The sequence below is a fragment of the Podarcis vaucheri genome (genome assembly GCF_965113315.1).
Source record: "Podarcis vaucheri genome assembly, chromosome: 10".
Taxonomy (NCBI): Eukaryota; Metazoa; Chordata; class Lepidosauria; order Squamata; family Lacertidae; genus Podarcis; species Podarcis vaucheri.
This window is the reverse complement of record NC_138748.1, coordinates 30,832,623-30,854,906: the sequence shown is the minus strand read 5'-3', so window position 1 is coordinate 30,854,906 and position 22,284 is coordinate 30,832,623. Positions and strand designations below refer to the sequence as shown.

The 22,284-nt window shown below is 41.5% G+C and overlaps 1 protein-coding gene across 1 annotated transcript in view; it reads right to left on the bottom strand.

Annotated features, from left to right (window-relative positions):
- TRHDE (thyrotropin releasing hormone degrading enzyme) overlaps positions 1–22,284 on the bottom strand; it is a 203,028-nt gene that overhangs the window by 65,226 nt on the left and 115,518 nt on the right. The window contains exon 7 of the mRNA XM_082241082.1: positions 12,569–12,634. Within this exon, the coding sequence (XP_082097208.1) occupies positions 12,569–12,634 (66 nt within the window). The remainder of the gene's footprint in view (positions 1–12,568; positions 12,635–22,284) is intronic.

The window sequence follows — 22,284 nt, the reverse complement described above, 5'->3', positions numbered from 1 at the left end:
GCCCACAAGGGGTGCCTGTTATGGGGAAGCAGAGTCGTTGTTCCCCAGCCCCTCCGCAAAAGGGTCCTCACAGCCCTACATGAGACACATCCAGGGGTAGTAAGAATGAAGGCCCTTGCCAGAAGTTATGTGTGGTGGCCAGGGATCGATGGAGAGATAGAGGCAGCCAGGCCTGCCAAGAATCCCGCCCAGATCCCCCAAGGGCCCCAGTCCAGTCCTGGGAGTCCGCCCGAGCACCATGGTCACGCCTGCATGTGGACTTCGCTGGCCCATTTCAGGGGAAAACGTTCTTCATAGTGGTGGACTCCTACACCAAATGGCTGGAAGTCGCACTGGTACCGTCCACTTCCACGTCCGCAGCCATCCGGGTACTACGCAGGCTGTTTGCAACCCACGGGCTCCCTGACACTCTCGTCTCAGACAACGGGACTGCATTTACGTCAGGAGAATTCCAAACCTTCACAGCGCAGAACGCCATCCGCCACATCCGTTCGGCGCCGTTCCACCCTGCCACCAATGGCCAAGCAGAACGCATGGTGCGGACCACCAAGGACACCCTTCGCCGCATGACGCAAGGTGACTGGGAGTACCGCCTTGCCACATTCCTTCTAGCACAGCACAGCACCCCCAGCTCAACGACTGGCCGGAGCCCCGCTGAACTACTAATGGGTCGGCGCCTTGCAATCAGATTGGACCGCCTTCACCCCGATAGAGCTCAGGATGAGGTAGTGGTGGGGGAAGGCAGGAACCCCCGGACCTTCGAGGCCCAGGACCCAGTGTACGCAAAGAATTTTGGGGCAGGCCCAGCATGGGTACCTGCCACAGTCACCAGGGTCACTGGCCCAGTGTCGTACGAGGTGCTAACGGATGGGGGGCAATGCTGGCGCCGCCACTGCGACCAGATACGGCGACGATTCCCGGGAGAAACCCAGGAGGAGGACAGGTCAGAGGAGTCCCAAGGGAACAGCGGGGCAGTGAGGCCCATAGAGCAGGAGGGGCCAGCAGGAGAGGCAGAATCAGTAAATACAGAGAGGACCCGTGAGGCCGAAAGGACACCAGAACCACGACTGAGCGAGCCGGTTGCACCAGACCAAACAACCCCATCACAGCCAGCATCCTTGGAACACGAGCCAGAACCTGGAGCCCGGACCAGGGAACACCCCAGGCCGCAACGCACACGTAGGCCGCCGGCATACCTTGAGGACTATGAATGCGACCTCCCGGGCAGGACTGGAACTTAGAGGGGAGGGGTGTTATGTACTGAGTTGAATAGGATCCAAACTGAAGCAGTCTGATTGGTCCTAGAACAATAGGATTCAGAATGCAGCAGTCTGATTGGTCCTAGAACAATGCAGCAGTATGATTGGTTGGCAGGAACCACCCAATCCTGCTCCAGATAGAAGTGAATCCACAACCTGATTGGCTTACAGTAGAATTCCGGAATTAGCCAATCATGTGCAGCCCATTGTGTAAATAATGTATATAAAGCAGATACTGTGAGGGGACTTCCATTCATTCCTCCTCACCACTATGAGCTGAATAAAGAGCATGAAATCACTTTGCGACTCTGAGTATATTTCACTTCCTCAACCTCAGCCCTTCAGATGTTTTGAGAATACAATTCCCATCACCCCTGACCACTGGTCCTGCTAGCTAGGGATCATGGGAGCTGTAGACCAAAAACATCTGGAGGGCTGAGGTTCAGGAAGCCTGATCTAGGGGATGGAGCTGGCAGGGCATTCATGTTGATAATGGGTCCAGAATGAATGCACAAAGGGGGATGAGCACTCTAACCCTCTTCCCAACATGAATGCCTTCCAGCTCCATTCCCAAGATACCTGACAAGTCATGAGTCTGAAGGAGAAACCTATGTAAGTACAGGTATATGCATATAAAACTCTTAACGATTGGGAGCTCTGCACTATCAGGTACTCTTACTACTCTTAAGGTCTTATTTCACAACTGAACTGAATGTGCCAAGGTTTTGGGACTCGGACTGGGATGGGTATTCATGTTAGGAGTATGACCAGTGCACCAGCCCTACTGGCTTCTGTCACGGCTGAAAATTGGCCGCTGTTTCTTTAATACTTAAGAAGCTGGTCAGCATGAATCAGCGGCCTTCACCCTATATAGAGAGTGAGAAATGTTAGTTTGTTGTTGGGTTGGTTGGATGGTTAGTGAAAGCTGGTAGTGTTGATGTATGTTGCTTTTGCAGAAAGACTTTTAAGAATAAAAAGCAGAAAGTACTCTGCAAGGATACTTTTCTTGTGGGCTCTTTTATGCCGACAAGGGTCCAAGGATCAGGCTGAGGCGACAAAGGGAGGTCAGAACCTTTTCTTGTTTTTCAAAAACACTGACAGCTTCTTCACAGCTCTCTGGATGTGCACAGGCAAAAGTCCGAAAGGGGCTGCAGTAGGCATATTGTTAAGCTAGATGCTTCAGATATCCTGAGAACAACTTATTTGCTGTTGTTCAGCATATTAGGGTTTTCTTTCTGGCTGCATCTATTAGCCTTGGGAGTATAAAAAATAAACATAACCCTAGCAACAAATAATATTCACCACCACCACTAATATTTGGCAATAGAAACTTTAAAAAGACCAGCCTATAACATGAGAATTGTGGTCTTCTGGATCAACTTGGTATTCTGAATCTACTGTGAGAAGAATGAACTTATTTGGCTGATAGGCACAAGGATAAGAAACATTAGGGGAAATGGAAGAAGACGACCCACATGACATTGTTTAAAGTTCCCAGATAAGGATAAGGAAAAAATGACCCCAAACAAGAAAGCAGCATTACAGCTCAATCAGAGCAGACAAGTTGAAGGGCATTTAAGTATTACAAGGAGAGGGCAGGTCAAACTTAGAATAAAAATATTACAAAACCAGGACTAGCTGAGCAGAGGTTTGCTTCCCTTGCAGTTGCTCACTGCACCATAAAATGCCTTATGACATACTGTAAGAACACTAGGTTTATTCCATGCCTTTATTTTTAAAAAATGTTTCAAATTCAACAGTGAGTGCAATTAGAAGCAATAAAAAAAACTTTGCTACCAGAAAGGCATATGTGCAATTAAATTATTATCCTCAAACAAGCAGCTTTAAGTACTAAAGCAAGAGAAATGATACAAGTATCTTATAATTCTTTCTGGAGCCAGCACTGATACATAAATTTGTAGAATTATAATTTGGATAATTCTTTCCCTCCTTGCAATTTACAGTTGATAGTCCACTGTCAATTATGATGATGATGATTTTAAAAAACCACTTAAATGTGCCCAACTTAAAAATCAGTGTTAAGCTAGGGTGGCTATTTGTCCTACTTTTTTCATTAAAGTTTTTCTCTGCTTGAAGAGCAGTCTAGTCCAAGTCTGGTTTAAAGATAAAGAACCACTGGGGGAAAGAGCAAGGTGTTTGAATTTGTCCATCAACAGGCAGCACCTGGAGAGCATGCTGAGCAGGCATGCAGGAAGTTTTCGCCCCTACCATGAGATGTACTCTATTTCTATTTATAATACAGTAATTCTTTCTGCTTTTTTATCTATACCCATGAATTAGCACATGCATATTTTATGGAAACCTGTGTCCTCTTTTTTGTTGACGTGCTACCTTTTGGTGAGGTAAAGTTATGTGGCCACCCTATATTACGCTTTTCTTAAATCTGAAACACATTGCCTTCAAAAAGATTACATGGTGTAAATAAATAAAAATAAATAAATGCAATTTTTTCAGAAAGATGTCTTAAGTTTACCCCAAGTGATCCTCACAGGCACTGTGGGAGGGCTAAATTGGTACCTCATCCCACTCTGTCCTACTCCTCTGCCCTTGTTTCTCTCTCTACACCTCTCTGTCACTCCATCCACAAATATGTCTGACAGTCTATGTCCCATATCCCACTTTCATGAACCAGTTTGAATTGTTTCAGCATTTGGAGGCATGGCTACTTCTGGCCTTGTTCTGCATTCACCATCCCAGTTTTCCAAAAATTCCTCTTGTTGCCGTTTCCTTTCAATTACACAAGGCAAAGCAAGAAAAGGGAAAAAAAGACACCACATGTGCACACAAAAAACAAACAAATCCAGCACCTGAAATTGCTATGGCTCAACTTACTCTTTAAAACAGGAACTTTCCTTCCTAGTGCAATTTCTGGTTTTCCTCCCTCCCTTCTTCCCTCAGATGAATTAACATGTACCTGAAAGAGCTAGAGATGGCTCAGATAATGATAGCACCAGATTTGAAGAGGATTGGGGATGGGCAGTATAACATTAAAATCTTCCTCTGCAGATGGTGTAGTAGGGCAGAGACAATAACCTGACCTTCTACCAGGTGAGTCACTGCTGCTTACCACAAGGCAGGAGGGATGGGGTGAAGTGGCGGCAACTTCAGCGAGGAGGAAATCCACTAGCAGGAGCATCAAATTAGCTCAGTTGGTGTGTTCGTTCAACACTACCACACCCTCTGGGGAAGTAGCAGCGACTCACCAGCTGATACATCAGGTAAGCACCTCGGTCCACCATACCATCTGTTACTTGTCTTCCTCCTAAAATGTTCTAGTGCGTTCTTTGCTTACAAAGATGGATTTAGGGGAGCCTTACTGGTTCACCTGCACTGGGCGCCGAGCTGAGAGGGCACCAGAACAATGATGTCAAATGGAAGGCAAGGGCAGGTGTGCCAAACGTCGGGTGCTGCTGAAATTTGAAAGCCCAAAGTCCGCCACTGTTGCTTATAACAGATCTCTAAAACTTGTGGGCTGCCAAGCTGAATGAAGTCCATCTGCCCTTGCATTGTGGTGCTCTGCCCCCTTTTCGCAGTCCCATTCCGATTGAAAAGAAGGGCTGCTTACTGGGCCCTGTGGCCATAGGATGTAGATGGTTATTTGCAGGTTGTCTCGAGTTCTGGAGGCCTATCAAATAAAGGCATGCTGGTGGTCCATTTTGAGACCCGGCAGAGGTAATAAGTGAGGGAAATGTCTCTCTGTGTGTTTACTAATGAACATTATGGATTAGCAACCCTTCATTATGGCTACATTAACAGTTAAGTAATCAGTGAACACTGAAAACAGCAGTGCACTAAGATCTGAACCAGGGCCCCAAACTGAGAAAAACACAGAATGTATCATTTATGAAGTCATACACGTAGTGATTTGAATAAAATGTTTGCAGTTGTGAAGCTCTAAATTTGACAGACCTGAAGGAAGTAGCTGTGTCTTCCCCTCAGAAACCAGTTTCTTAATATGGGTATATGCAAAGACCACTTTTTTCCTATTAGTACTAAAGCTCCCTATTAGCTAGCTTTGAATGTCACAAAGGCAATGAGAGTGTGGTCACAAAGCAATCTGCATTTGAAATCTGAAACAAAATGTTTAAGGGGTGGCACAGCCACTACTGAACATGGTTTGATGGTGCCCATAAAGTTTCAAGGTACCTCTACTAGATGGTTAAATTTGCTTTAAGGAATATATTATTTGATGGATTGTGTCAATGAAAAACAAAGCATTCCTGAGAATTCCTATATAGTAACTTTCTAACTAACTCTCTCTCTCTCTCTCTTGAAACTTAGCAACAATATTGATTGACATTTTACAAACTCATATAATGGCATTCTACCAGAGAATGGAATGGAGTATTTTCCAGAGGCATTGTAATAGTACTTGTTAATTGTGCCAGTATTGACTGAGTTGGTTCAAGCACACACCAGCAAAGTCAGGGTCACTCTCAATGAGAAACATTTGTTCTACTGTACAGTGGACGCTCAGGTTGTGAACATGATCCATGTGGGAGGCATGTTTGCAACCTGCAGTGTTCGCAACCAACAGCGACACGTCTGCACACGCGCAGGTCGCGATTCGGCGCTTCTGCACATGCACAAAGCAAGATTTAGTGTTTCTGCACATGCGCAAGCACTGAAACCCGGAAATAACCCGTTCCGGTACTTCTGGGTTTGGCGCGGTGCACAACCAGAAAACACACAACCTGAAGTGTCTGTAACCCGAGGTATGACTGTACTTAGAAAATAAATAAATCCAGTCATACATTCTCAAACTCTCACTGTAGAGTGAATATCTTCTATTTCAGGATTTGGCCCAGCAACTCAACATCACAGAACATGCAGAGAAAAGACAGGGGGAGACTGTCAGTCAGGATAGATAAGTCAGCTCTGTTCAGGTGGTTCTTTGACAAGTTTCTTTGTAGGAAAAGTAGCTGATGTAAGAGACTTTTTAGATATCATGTTTAACTATAGTTTGGTGGTACATGAATGAGCCTGGGGCTCATGAATTCTTCCTGCTCCTCTCCTCTTTTGCTGCAGGCATGAGGAGAATAGAAGCATTTGTTTCCATTTTCAACTAACCACCGTTTGTAATTATCTCTGAACTGGGACAAACTGTGGTTAATCTTAGCAATTGTTTTGGGAAAACAAGCAAACAGCAGGTGTTTTCTAAAATTTGTATAGCTATTTATCTCCTCAACATCTGATGGGAGGACATTCCACAAGGTGGGCACCACTACCAAGAAGGTCCTCTGCCTCGTCCTCTGTAACCTCGCTTCTCTCAGTGTGGGAGCCACCAGAAGGCCCTCAGCACTGGACCTCAGTGTCCGGGCTGAACGATGTGGGTGGAGACACTCCTTCAGGTATACTGGGCCGAGGCCATTTAGGGCTTTAAATGTCAGCAGCAACACTTTGAATTCTGCTCAGAAACATACTAGGAGCCAGTGTAGATCCTGTAGGATCAGTGTTATATGGTTCTGTTGGCCGCTTCCAGTCACCAGTCTAGCTGCCACATTCTTGATTAGTTGTCGCTTCCAAGTCAACTTCAAAGCTAGCCCCACATAGAGTACTTTGCAGTAGATGAAGCGGGGGATAACCAGTGCATGTACCACTATGGTGAAACAGTGTGTAAGCAGGTAGGGTCTCAGCTAACATACCAAATGAAGCTGACTGACAGCCACCCTGGACACAGAAATGACCTGAGCCTCCATGGACAGCTGTGAGTACAAAATGACTCCCAGGCTGCATACCTAGTCCTTCAGGGGCATAGTTATCCCATTCAGGACCCCCCCCCCCCGCCCGCCCACCCTCTATCCCTCAGAAACAGAACTTCTGTCTTCTTGGGAGTCTACCTCAATCCATTAGGACCAGTGGTTCCCAACCTTTTCTTGGTCATGCGCCACCTAAGCATCTCTAAAATCCTGATGCCCTCCCCGTGACATATAATTCTTATTATTCAAAAAGTGAACTCCTATTCACATGGAGGAAGCCTAAGAGGCCATTAGCTGTTAATAACTAATTCTCAAATTGCCCCCCTTAAAAATCAAATTTCCTCCTTCGGGCCTGTGTCCCACATTGGGAACCCCGGCATTAAACGTTATCCATCCTCCAGTCACCTCCAGACACTCACACAGGACATTCACTATCTTCACTAGTTGCAATATAAAGGAGAAGTAGAGCTGGGTATCATCCGCATACAGGTGAACACTCAGCCTGAGCCCCCTGATCTCTCTCCTAGCGGCTTCATATAGATGTTAAAAAGCATGGGGAGAGGACAGAGCCCTGTAGTACCCCACAAGTAAGTGCCCTGGGGTCCGAACATTCACCCCCTGAACACCACTTTATACAAAAACTTATATCTTCAACTTATAGGGTCTTATAGGGTCAAGCAGACTGAGAAGAGACAAAGCATATAGTACACATTGTATAGTAGCCATGGGACAAAGAATAAATCAGCTGAACTATTAGAAACAAAGATATTATATTCCTTCTCATATAGTGATAATGTCTCTAAGAAACAGAGCAGGAAAAAAAATGATTTATTAATTTTTCTTATTGAAATAAGATGAAAACCTGCCATGCAGTGCACTCTGCCCAACCACCCAGGACTTTTTTTTAATCAGCCTCAGTTTCAAGTATTACTAGACAGATCTTAACAAGCATTTGGATATCTTAATAGATTATCATGCATTATTGAAAATCCAGGCAAGAATACACAAACAGAAAGAGACAGAGTGTGTGAGAGAGAAATGTGCAGGAAATGTACAGAATATTTTCAATTTAGCTATAGACCACCCCCCAAAAACTAAAGTGCCTACCAATGGATAGGAAAAAAGCAGACTCAAGGAAAATTAAAATATCATGCGTGTTTTGAAGACCCAAGCAGGAAGCAAAATAAATAATATTTTGTTATGTGCAACGCTGATTTCCTCCAAGTAATCTAGCTTTATTTCTTCCTGTTTGCATTTGGTTGAGGGACTAGTTAATTGCTGCAATGTCCGTGCACATTCCTGCACCAGTAGAAAGTACTAGTTTATGATGGAAAAAAGGAGTCAGGTCTGACCTGGGGGTGGAGTGGAGGAGGGGCAGCCCTGCTGTGCTGCTACCCCTTTCCTGTACAGGCCTGTGTGGTGCCCAGGCACAGCTCTGCTACTGCATCAGTTCTGACCCAGGAGGCAGAAAGAAGCAGGAGCGTCACAGCAGGGTGGCCGCCCCTCTCCTCGGCTGACCCACTGGGTGGGGGTTGGAGGCTTGGAGGGTGATTTTTGCCCTACACGCTCCCCACAGCAATTGCTAGAAAGCCTTCCAGGAAGGCACTCTGGCAATCCTCAAAGGGACACCTGCGCATCCCAGTAGGTCTGGACGGATTGGGGGGTGTTAATGAAGCAGTTGAGGAGACAGGAGGAACACAAATGGAATGAAACTCAAAATGAGTCCAGCTGAACACTGGCTTTCAGTCTCCCAGGCCACTAAATTCTTGTGAACCAGCTGATAGAGATGGGGACTGGGAACACTGTGCTCATGGTTTCACTCTTATGAAAATGTCAGATTCCAAAAGGGGATGGCAGGGGATTTTAACTTAGTACTGTGGCATGTTTCCTATGCTGTTTTAGAACATAGGAACTGGGTGGTATCATGACAACTAACTATCTTCACTTGTAATCTGATCTAGGAGTATCCATGGACAATCCTGAGCATCCTCTTCACCGTTTTACAAACATCAGCTAAGGTATATCCTGTGATCTCCTGCCTCTAATTGTTTTTAATACTTGAAAATTCTCTGTTGATTTTATTGATTTTTGGCTTTACCTGCTATTGTATTTTACTGTTTAGGTGTGAGTGTTTTCCCGCTGCTTTTATGGGTTTTATCTTTTATTTAGGGGTTTCATTAAATTAGTATTGTAAGATACCTTGAGGCAACGTGTGAGAATAAACAAAAAAGTAAGCCCAACCACATAACTGGGAGTGTTTGTGTGGGGTGTATCTTGGAAGTCCTAAGCATATATGGGTCAGTTCTGTGAGAAAGATTCATGTGATAAGCTCATGTGGTTTTATAAATTACATATTTTCCCAGCAACTTGGGTGGCATTCCTTACAAATACTTCCCAGGCAGCTAGGCTAACATTTAAAGGGCCTCTCAGCTTTAAGTGTCTGTCTAGTAGAGTGGATAAAAGGTCCTTGGCATGATGTATACAGTACAACCAAAACCACAAAAGATGTTAATTTATCACAGAGACAGGAGATCCCACAGTAAACTAATGCAAACTGCTGATGATGCACTAAATCAAAGTGAGTGATGAACACAAATATAGCAGCAACTGAAGTTCAAAAGGATACAGATCTGTGTGATCAATGAGCTGCCAAATGGCAAATGAAATGTAATGTAGACAAACTCACAGAAATACACATTGGTCTAAGAATAATCAAATCATGCAAAAGATAAATGCAAATGGACTCTAAGCTAGCTATCCCCTTAGGGCTGGATATGACAGCACATACCTCTTTAAACAAAGCCATACTAAGGTATATTTGATCTTTAACACTATAGTTACAACCCACATCCAAAGCGCAACATGAATATAGAAACTGAGTTTTCTTTAAAAATGTATGGGTAAAAAAAATGTGTTTATTCACACACACACACACACACACACACACACACACACACACACACTATTTTACTAGGATACTTCATTCTTAAAAACAGGCCAAGTTACCCAAACTGAACTCTACCAATGTCAGTTCATGTAAGGAATAACCACAAACAAAACTATTTTAAATGAAATCGTCACAATGGCCGTCAGCCAGGAGAGAGAGAAAACTTTCCCCTAATGGTTTGATATAGACATCCATTTACAGTGATGTAAGGAGGGCTTTAGAAGAATGCTAACCATTTCCCCATTCCACCCACCCCCATCAGCTGCCATATTACTTTTAAAACTTCTACCAGAAATAGGCACTGCAGAAACAGCTTAATGCAGTGATGAATGCTGGACTAGGAACTGGGAGACCAGGGCTAAAATCCCAACTCAGTCATGAAGCTCAGCCACTAACTTAACTTCACAAGTTTGTTGTAAGGCTAAAATGGGGAGGATGAGAACTCTGTACAAGAAAAGTGGGATATAAATATAAAACATACAAAATGCATGATGGGAATTACCATATTTTTCCATGTATAACACGCCCCCATGTATAAGACGCCCCCTGTTTTGGGGGGACTCCAAATTTAGAAAATGGGGGGGGGGGAATTGTTGAGAGTTGTTGAACTTTGGAGGGTGGGGGATGGCCCAGAGTTGTGGAGCTTTTTAGGGGGGATTGCCAAAAATCACTCACCCGCCTGACCTATGCTGCCACTCACAAGCGTCGCCAAAGCCACCTATCGCCTGTCCCCTCACCAACAGAAGCCAACAATCACCCGCCCAATTGCCGCAGTGACAGCCAATCAACACCAGCCCTTGCCTCAGCCACCAATAACGCACCCAATCACCGCTCACAATCTCCTGCTCTTGGCAGCAACCAATCCCACGCCCCCCCCCATGCACTATCCGTGTATAAGACAACCCTCAACATAATTTTTAAATTAAAAAACCTCGTCTTATACATGGAAAAGCATGGTGTTATTAATTACGACAACCTCCAAATACTTGAAAATGATGTTGATGGGTTCTACCATATTATCCTCACAGCAACAGTTGGACTAGGGTTAGGGTGAGACATAGTGACATAAAATGAGACATAGTGACATAAAAGTTTACCTGCTGAGATTTGTAGGTAGGGGGCATTTGAACCTCAGTCTCCCCAGTGCTATAAAGCCATACTAGCTGTCTATTTCTACCTTCTATTTCTTCAGGTAGTCATTTCCATTTATTTATTTAATACGTTTTTTCACATTTTTAGCACCAGGTCTTTCAAGATGGCTTCCAATGTATTAAAAAGACACGGAATATCCAACCAACACTCAAATGTAACCATAAACTGCCATATATTTTCAATTTAACAGTAAAAACAAGAGTATCAATAGCAACAAGAACATCCAGACAAGCATAACAATACTAAAACCAAAATACAGGTAAACATGATTAGTTTAGAATGGGTATATTAACCATTTTTAAGTTCATGCACACAAGTTTCTGGTGGGTTCCCTTCCCCTGAGGCAAGCAAGCCTAAAAAGAAAGGTCTATATGCATACATATTATAGAAACAAGAAAACCAGATGTTTGGAGGCAATTCAACAAAACTCTATTTCAAAACACCACCAATCAAAATCCTGCCAAATTTCTGGGAGAGAGAAAAAGTACTCTGATATTATTTCAGTCATTGCCATATTACACACATCTTTATATGGTACAGATGGTATGCTTATTTAACTTTTGTTTTCTATTTTACCTTCCAGTCTACAGGGTTGAAGATAGAATTACCATGTTAAAATATGACCTGATCCCAGATGTAGTTTATTTAAATTTCAGATTGAAAAGCTTACTAAGAACAGATAAGATTGATTGCTCCTTCCATTTTAGCATAATTGTATTTCAGGTGAACATCAATTTACTTTAAAGGACACCTCTAAGTAACAGACTGCATCATACATAATTCATCAATCACAGCTGCCTGTTACATGATTTACTTAAACAGATTTCAATGGAATAAAGGGAGTTGCATTGTTTTTCTGCATTGGCTTGTTTGCTTTTAAATTGTTTTGGAAACTTTAATTTACTTGGAATTGTTCTTGGAAAGACTTTATCCTTGGCAAAGCGCAAGCTAACATTCACGCCATTCAAAATTTCATCCAGATGTGCTGGCCATTAATTTACTGTTAAACGCAAAATGAGTTTCTGAAATATCATTAAGGCAATGAAGAAATCATGCTAATCAAAAGCAAAAGGGTTTTGATGAGAGAGAAATATTTCTTCACAATATTATGATAGTTTTTAAAAAAATGGCTTGAGTTTTCATTGCTTTTGTACTTTAAAAATCTAACCCCATTCCTTCTGAACACACACACACACACACACACACACACACATATATATCAGTGAAAATAGCAATATTTCTCAAAAAGGTGCAAGTTCATGATGGATTCACAAATGGATTAAAAAATGGCGGAAGGCACCTTTATTTTCTTAAATGGCACAAGGTTTTACACTGCACTATCTATTTTTTCCTGCTAAAGCTTGTCTTAAATATATATCAGCAATGCAACAGCTGTAGTTTCAAAAACTAACAGAAATATATGCAACAAAAACACAATGGCAGAAATGCAAGCACAGCACACAAGAAAAGAATGAATATTTTCTACATACTTGTAGGCCCATCTGAAACACTGAGTGACCCATAAAATTAGCCAGCATTCGAATTAAAGCTGCGCCCTGTGAACATAATTCACAAAAGGAAATGTTGAAAAAACATTTACACAAACATTCTTATAGCAATAGCATATGTAATATACATTTAGTCCTTTTAATGATTATTATAGGCTTATCATAAATAATTACATTTAGAAGCAGGCAATTTTTTATTCAACATATGCCGAGTACGAACTCACACATGCTTTGTGGAAGCAAGAGATAAAAGAAACATATTATTTGGAAGTGGGAAGCTAATAAACCATAAAACATAAATATTACCAAATGTAGTGACATGTTAGAAAAGCACATTATTTTCATTAGCTAGCACAACACTGTTTCACCTTAAGAAGAAAAGTGTAATGAGATGGATGAAACAAGAATAAAATATGATAGGTGCAACACACATAGAGTATATCAGATTGAACTAGGCTAAGAAAACATGGCTGATTGAGGTCCAGTCACAAGCCCCTATGTAATGTTAAATTATGGGTTGACATTACATACATGAGTCATGGGCTTCTGCCCTCTGCCCTCCTCCTTGGGTGCAGCTCTTTTTAACTTACATTGGTTACCTGTTTTGTCTAAATGCAGGCAGAATGTGGTTAGCCTTATCTATGATTTAGGAAACAAGCAGACTTCAAACCATGTTCATGATACCGGCATGCTGTCTGAAGGTAGCAAATAGCCAATTGATAACCCTTGTTGTCCTCCATCATTTTTCTTATTCCCATTTGAAAGCCATCTGAGTTGGTGGGCAGAACCACACATAGCAATTTCCACTATTTAACTATGCGCCATGTGAAGAAGTACTGCCCATTGTCTGTCCTAGATCTTCTACTCTTCAGATTCATTGGATGACCCCAGGCATTATGAGAGAGAGAACTTCTCTTTCTCCACCTTCTTCACACATGTCAAGAATAATGTTATACACATCTAACCAGCCTCCCACCTTTCCCCCAAGCCCAAGATATTGCATGCTTTAATTATAGGGAGTTTGTCCAGCCCCTTGTTCATTTTAGTTGCTCTTTTCTGCACCTTTTCCAGCTCTACAATATCCCTTTTGAGATGTGGCAACCAGAACTGCTCACAGAGAAGTTGCATGTGCACCAGAGCAATCAGAATGCACTCTAGAGCTTCAAGTTGGTGATTATAACGTTTAGCTTGTCAGATGCATCAACGGTGACCAGATTGGACTTTTTTTTTGTGGCAAGCCCAATGCAGTTTGCAAAATGGGTTTTGTTTTATTTTTAAAGACAACTTTGCAAAAGTAAGAAAAAATGTCCACCCTTTAATCATATTAAACAAACACATTTAACAAATGATCAATTCATAGGTTTTTTTAAAATCATACCTTATGTTAACAGTAAGTATGTTAATCATACCGTATATTTACTATTAAAGAAAACTTAGACGTTTCATAAACTAATTTGTAGTTTAAGGTAGGTTCTTGTTCTGAGCATTAGGCAACGGTTATAATCAATTCCACTGAAACAAACCAGTTCCACTGCAACAAACTATGCAGAACTTCAGTAAGTGGGGTGGTCACTGTCTTCTGTCCTGAAAAGCAGAATGATTTCCCAAAATATGTTATGGGATTCCAATAGCCGTTAGAGAACAAGTAAGCATGCTAGATGCTGCCTCTAGATCACATAGCTGAATTGGAGAGGCGGAAACCATCCAATAGCTGTGAAAGAAAGGTAAGTTTGGAAACATTCAAAATCTTTTGCATTAACATACCACTCCATTTTACAAAGGCAGAGAGAAAAGTATGAATCGTTGACCTTTTGAAGACATCTAAAATGACCTAGAGCCAATGAACATAACACCGCATAACCAAGGTGGTTATGCGGTGAAATCCTCATAACTTGATCTAAGATGATGGGTGTGGAGTTTGTCAAGAGGAACACATCTTCTGAATGTTCCAATACATGCTGAGTTTATGTATGAACACTACCTTGTTAAACCCATTAAGGTTATTAAACTTAATAGTTGAATCGAAACCTACTCTCAAAACCAATTTGTTATATCAACGTCACCTCCTCGTTATTTGCTATCACAATTACAAAGGCTTCATTCTCACCTACACTAGTGAACAGTGACCGAAGCTGCTTAGAAGCAGTTGATAGTTCAGCTTCCTTCTCCTTCTAGGAGAACAAAGTAATTTTATTACTCACAAACAATAGGAATGAGAACAGGCCCATGCAGGTTGTGAATCTTCTTTCATTTCACTAAAAACGTTTCTGAAATAATTAATCACCATTCATTTTTCAGAAACTCAGACCACCCTGTGATCTCAAATCCATTTAAACAAGAAGACGACAACAGGTTGCAAAGCACTCACACAAGAATCTGCACATTTCTGTCATTTGAATAGCAGCCAACAAGCAATATCCAAGTCACTTTTACCGAACAATTATTTTGTTGACACTAGACAGACACAGCTGGATGCCAGTATGAAATTTAGCTCATTAAGAAATTCACAGCATGAATTCAAGTTTGAGAACAAAGCATGTCAAACTCGGTTCTTAAAATGACATTTGAAAAATCTTTCATAAAATAAATGAATTAGATTTGAAGCACCTTCATGAGCATCATCAAATGTGTTTTGATAAATTTCCAAATCCTAAAGGTAGAAGAAGTTTCAGTGAAATCAATATGATTTCCCTGTAATGTATATAAATGGGGTTTGTTTGTTTGTTTGTTTGTTTGTTTTTGCTTTTTCAAATGATGGCGGGTTAAAGCTGAAATCCTAAACACAAGTTCCCAGAATTAGACCCCAATGAACTCAGTGGGACTTCCTGCAGAACAAATATTGATTTATGCATTTATTTATTTGGTTTTTATACTGTCCTTCATCTGAAGATCACAGAGCAGTTTACAATATTACACAAAAATACTTAGCATAATAACAAACAAAAGTAATAACCCTCACCCCCCCACACACACATACAAGTTCAAAAGGCCATAGATTGTTTAATTAGCCAAAGGCATGGAAGAAGATGAAGGTTTTCGCCCAATGCCTAAAGATAAGTAATGAAGGGGCCAGGCAAGCCTCCCAGGCGAGAGCATTCCACAGACTGCAGAAAAGACCCATTCTTGTGTTGCCACCCTCCAAACCTCTCACAGAGGAGACACATTTAAAAGAGCCTCAGGTGATGATCACAGGGTCTGGATCCATTCATATGGGAAGAGGTGATTCTTGAAGAATTGCATTCCTGAGCTGCTTAAGGCTTTATAAGTCAAAACCAGAAGCCACCAACTGAAAGCCAGTGTAGTTGGGTTAAGATTGGCATTGTATGTTCAAACTATATTGCTCCAGTGAGCAACCTGGCTACTGAATTCTGCTCCAGCGGAAGTTTCTGAACCATATCCAGAGGCAGCCCCACCTTGCCAAAAAAGGAAATACTTACCACTAGATGATAGTTGTTTAACACTTCTGGATCCTAGGAGGTCTTCTTAAGGAAGGGGCACACCATTGCCTCCTTCAAGGCAGATGGTACTGCCCCCCACTCTAATATTTCTTGTTTAATAGTTATTATTTAATACTTGATTGAGATTAATTGGTTAATAAATTTGTTTGTATTCTATAGCTTTACTTCATTTTGTAAGCCATTTTTATTTTTACTATGTAGGGCAAAAACTTTGCGCTCTGGGGCCAAAGCTCTAAACAATAAATTTAGAACAGACCTAAATATATCTGTGAATCACCAGGCAGTTTCTACTTCAGCTTTTTCAAAAAGCAAATATCACAGTAAGCAACACCGAACTGCATTTTGCAGGAAAAAATACAGTTTAAGATTTGCCTACCATGTTGCTTCCTTGCTTGATTATGGCTGAGACAACCAATGGTTTACTCAGTTAGAAAATTAATTAACTTTGCAGGTGACGACTTAATTTCTCCATAACAATAAATGAGAAAGGACTCTCCATTGCTTTGTTGTGAGTGCTCTACACACAGTTACACTAAACCTGTAGGTTTATCCCAGTAAACCACAGGTATACCTGCAGACCACATACCACACAAGTCATGCAGGTATTGCCTAGTATGTTTTGTGAGTGCTGGCAACAGCCAATGCAATATTTCTCTGGAAAAGGTCATTTATAATGGTAATTACACATCAGAAGTTCTTCTATATATGCTTGAGGTTTACCTACAAGGAAGGCTGCATCAGCTCAGTGGAGGATACTTATAGATCATGAAATATCTGCATCCTCCTTCTGAAATGGATGGTGATGTCACCGAGAACTCCAGCAATATTTTACAGGAGGAAGGAAGATGCTTTGCTGAAATAGTTAAGGGTCTGCTCTACGATTTATCTGAGAAAATGTAGAGAAATCTATCTGACAGAGAATGAGAAAACGCAGCTCTGCCTCCTGGTACACTTTACAGTACTGAACAATTCTTCTCTGGGATGGATATAGACATACTAAAGATAGAATAAATCTTTGAGGAAAATGATCAGATGGGGAAGCATCATGAATACAAACTGACAGTGTATCTTGAGGGAACAACTTTATACTTTATATTTATCAATCATATTACTAAAAAAAATATGCACTGTCCTGGTGGAGTACAGTTGTTAAGAACACAAGCTATGAGCAAGAGGTGTTCTCTATTCAAATCTCAGTTTAGTTTTAAAGCTCACTGGGTAGCCTTAGGGATTCCACTAAACTCCAGTCTCCAAAAATAATGAGAGAATTACACTGGGATATTCTAGAGATAAGGATACTGAGCAAGGATGTGTAGCTCTTTGAATACTTAAGGGGAGTACAGTATAAATATTAACTACTATTATGCAGTTCTTTATCTGTGAATGCTCTTCGTAATACGTAGCTACTTCACATACTGAGTGATTTCTTGGTTTTGTCTAAATTGTTAATAGTTTCTTCCTGTTAAGAATAATATGAGATGGTATGGAGGTTGGTTGGGGTATGAGGATGGTATACTAATACAGTGTAGGTATTAAAATTATGAGCCCAACCCAGACATTAGAACAAAAAGCTAAAAATCACAAAGCATGTTCTTTTTATATCGATGATAAAAAATAAATACTGAAGGTACCACAAAATAAGAGTTCCAAGAATTGCTGCTATATTTCTTGCTCAAAACATCAATATCTCCCAAACTAACAAACTAAATTGAACACTCTTGAGCTCTAAATGGTCAGAAGATCTCACAGAACAATTGTGGACAGGCTTTTAAAACTTAGGATTTAGAGAGCATTTTCCATATGTTTATCATGACAATGAAAGCAAAGAAAAGGAAATAGGAGAAGCAGAAAATATGGATTCCTTTGTATGCCCACAATCTTTTTCTAGAGCTCCAAAGGGTCTGATTCCCCCCCCCCAATCTATACCTGTATTACATTTGAAATTGTTTTATATAAATTGTTTTACTTGGGATATTTTGGGATATTTTGTAGGAAGTGCCTCATAAATGGAATGAAATCAATAATGTTGCCATATTGTTGGTGAGGTATGGAAGACATATAATGGAGTTTCCTCCTGTGATCCATGTTACTCTCCCCACATTTCCAGCAGTGTTGCACAGTATTTTGAAAAGGTAGGCTCAACACAAAGGAGTTGCATTTTCTAACTCCTCCAAGCTTTTCATGTGGGTGGACTGCAAATAATGTACTTCTCCTTCTCAAAAGAAAGCTATCTAGCATCTTCATAGTATGGCCATTCTGTCAACATAGGGGTGAAAAAACTCCACTGATGTATTCTACCACTGATAACACTTGTTAAAATATATGAAGCCTAGGCTTGTGCTTTAGAGACTATTAGAAGCCAGTGCTTTTCTAGTATTTTTATAAGAGCGTGTAAAAGAAAATGAGATTCAACAGGAAATAAACATAAACAAACATGTCCTTCAAATGGACTTGAAAATATCCTCCCCAACCATTCATTGTAAATAAAAAAACATAGCGCAGCCTGCTTAGTTGTTCAGACAAAATGTTGCTGGGACTTCATTTATATCAGCAGTTCCATTTAGCCCCTCCACCAGGGCCTCTCTTATGTGTTCTGACACCACTGACAAGGACAAAAGCACAATATATTTTTTCATTAAGCATCCTTATGAGAAAATCTTCAAGGATGGGCAAACACAGGAGGTTGATGAAATTATTTACACAGATGAGCCATCACTGAAGTTCAAGTACAATACTGAATAAAAATAGTACTTAAATGCTTATCACAACTTCCACTGCTTCATTAACTTATTTTGGATATTAAACTAGCTCTGTACACTGAAATAGCGTCCCAAATGCACTAATGTACAACAAAAATGCTCATCGTAATGGAATCATAGTAGCAAAGTATGGTTTGAGCATTTTCACAATAAGAGGAAAATGTATTCCAAGTAGTTTGAACCTGCCTACAGAGACAAATAATAAATGAGAGAGACTTAAAATCTGATGTTGTTAAAAGAAGATTGGGGAACATCCTTATGGTATGGAGATGGTATGGAGGTTGGTTGGGGTATGAGGATGGCATACTAATACAGTATAGGTATTAAAATTATGAGCCCAACCCAGACAGAGGGGACAAAATGTGGTGTTAACATTCTGTCTTTATAAAGCAGTAGTATGAGCAGAAATAGTTGTCCACTAGGTCTAAGGTCAATAGTTGCAGGCTTCTGGCTTTCCCCTATGCACGTTGCATGCTACATAGATAGTTGTGGACTAAAGCAGTGCCCCAAAGTTGCAACACAGTTGTGATGAGTCCATTGAATGTCCCTTTCTGAAGATCAGCTTGTACAGCTAAAATCAATGTGTGGAGAATCAGGGAAATGTTAAAAGAAAGTTTGGTCAGAATGCACACAGAATTATAAATGGGAATGTTTGAAAAGGTCAGTTAGGTTTATATGATTAACTACAGGAGGTCAATAGGTTGGCAGCTACCTCTGAGGTCCAGGGATATGATGTTTATACAGTTACCTGCAGGAGGTCAAAAGGCCAGCAGTTACCTTTGCGATCCAGGGACACAATGTTTTTATGGTTAATTGTAGGAGGTCAAACAATTGGCAGTTACCTCTGAGATCTAGGGGTACAATGTTTACCTGTTGCCTACCTATAGTTGGCTCCCTACCAAGAATCATAGTCTATCAGCATAGAAACATATCCATCCCCAAGGAAGTTTACAGTTGTCAGTACATTAGGAGTCAATCTTTTTACATTTGTCGGGGTGGGAGGGCAAAGTTGGGATGTGATAGAAACATTCTATGTTTATTTATTGGCTCACCGTTATACGGAAATACAAGCTGGCAAAGTTAAGTGTGATTAGTTTGGGGGGAGGTCTGGCTGGAAAGTTTTGAGGGTTAGGCATAGCTGTTCCAGAGTGAGTCAAATAAGAAGCTGGAAAAAAAGACAACGATGAAGTACAGGAAAGCTTGAAGCCAGCCCCGAGAAATGAAAATGAAAAAATGAAAATAAAATTGAAGAAAAGAGAGATTTATTTATTATCATAACTTATTATTTGACATCTATTATAGCTTTCTTTGGACGCGGGTGGCACTGTGGGTTAAACCACAGAGCCTAGGACTTGCCGATCAGAAGGTCGGCGGTTCGAATCCCCGCAACGGAGTGAGTTCCCGTTGCTCAGTCCTTGCTCCTGCCAACCTAGCAGTTCGAAAGCACGTCAAAGTGCAAGTAGATAAATAGGTACCGCTGGTTCACCAGAAGCGGCTTAGTCATGCTGGCCACATGACTCATAAGCTGTACGCCGGCTCCCTCGGTCAATAAAGCGAGATGAACATCGCAACCCCAGAGTCGGCCACGACTGGACCTAATGGTCAGGGGTCCCTTTACCTTTATAGCTTTCTTTAAACACAAGTTTGATTTGAGAAGAGAAACTGCAGTTGCCAATTTATGTGCTAGTACATAATGCTCTTTAATGGATTCAACAAAAGAATTAAAAATCATCCAGATGGTAAAACTGTTTCCTAGTCCCAGGTTATCTGTTTCAATCTGCTTCTGAACCTAAGTAAATATCCTCCCAGAGAGCTTCTATACATGGTAGCCATGGAGGGCAGAAAGTGGAAAAGACAAGTACATTTAGCTTGATAGATATTTAAGCAGCATGCATTTATGGGATGTCAAGGGATGAGCAGTATCTCTGGTGGGGAGCACGTTGTGCATCTTCTGGGGTAGTTCATCCATCATTGGTCCCCATCCCGCACTCAGCATTCATCTGTGGCTCCTGGAAGCTGTTAGCGTGTGTCAGTGGCCACACCCTAGGAAGAAGCTTCAACTGGTCAACTAAGGTAAAGGTAAGGTAAAAGTTAAGTCCAGTTAAAGGAGACTATGGGGGTGCAGCGCTCATCTCGTTTCAGGCTGAGTGAGCTGGCGTATGTCCACAGACATCTTTCTGGGTCATGTGGCCAGCATGACTAAACCACTTCTGGAGCAACAGAACACCATGACGGAAGCCAGAGCACACAAAAACACTGTGTACCTTCCCACTGCAGCAGTATCTATTTATCTACTCGTACTGGTATGCTTTCGAACTGCTAGGTTGGCAGGAGCAGGGACAGAGCAACAGGAGCTCACACCATCGCAGGGATTTAAACCGCCAACCTTCTGATCGGTAAGCCCAAGAGGCTCAGTCGTTTAGACTACAGCGCCACCTAAACCAGGTGAGGGTAGCCAATGGGTCTCAAACCCTCAGTAAATTAAAGACTTGTATTATCCCCTACATGCAAAACCAGCATCTGGCAGATTGAGAAGACAAACCAATCATGGGTGCAATGGTCAAGAAGGTGATTTCTGCATTTGCTGTAGAGGGAAATGAGGGGCAGATGGGTTTCATCAACCTGCCATGATAGCCCATGTAGGAGAAGGAAAACTCTGATCCACTGTCTTGCAGCTATACTCATTCATGAGAAAGGCTTCAGAAATATACACTGAAGAACAATCCATACCCACTGCCTTGTGGGACATCTTTGAGAGAAGAAAAGGCTGAGGGATAACCTACACAAATCTGGAGTGGAGTCCCTAAGGTGGTTGGATGGTGCCTTATAAGCTTCCTTCTGGCAACTCCTGCAGCCAAGCTGGTGCCAAATGTATTGCTCTGTTTTCCTTTGGACCACATCAGCAAGGGCAAGAGTGGGGTCTTGTTGGCTGGGCAGCCCAGGACTTCCACACACACTGCCCAGGCTTGCATCCCAGAGAGTGTCAGGTTTCTTTCCAGAGTGCATTAAAATCAAGGTAATACCCCTAAAGCATTGTTTTATTCAGAATGTTGAATGAATCTATTAACAGTAACATTCCTGATAGGCACTACACTTAAGAAAACATAGGCAAATTCTATCTTAGTGTTTGGTTGAGAAATGAATATGGATAGAAGAAAATTAAAGACAGAAACAAAAATGTAGGACTTTTTATTATTTAAAGACAAACTAATTTAACTGTTATAAACCAAAATATTCCTATTATCTGTGTGGGAGTTCAACCTACTCATTGGCTGACCTGCTAGGATATCAAGAGAATTTATGATACTCTAGAGGCTAGGAGGATGAATCAGCCCAAGAAATACTGCCCGACGGTGCAGCTTCTGTGAAAGGAGTAAAAGTGGTTAGGGGGAAATTTCACAAACAGCTTTGGAGAAAGAGCAGAGCAAGTCACACCAGATGACTCAAAGAAGTAATCAACCCCACACAGATGGAATGCTCC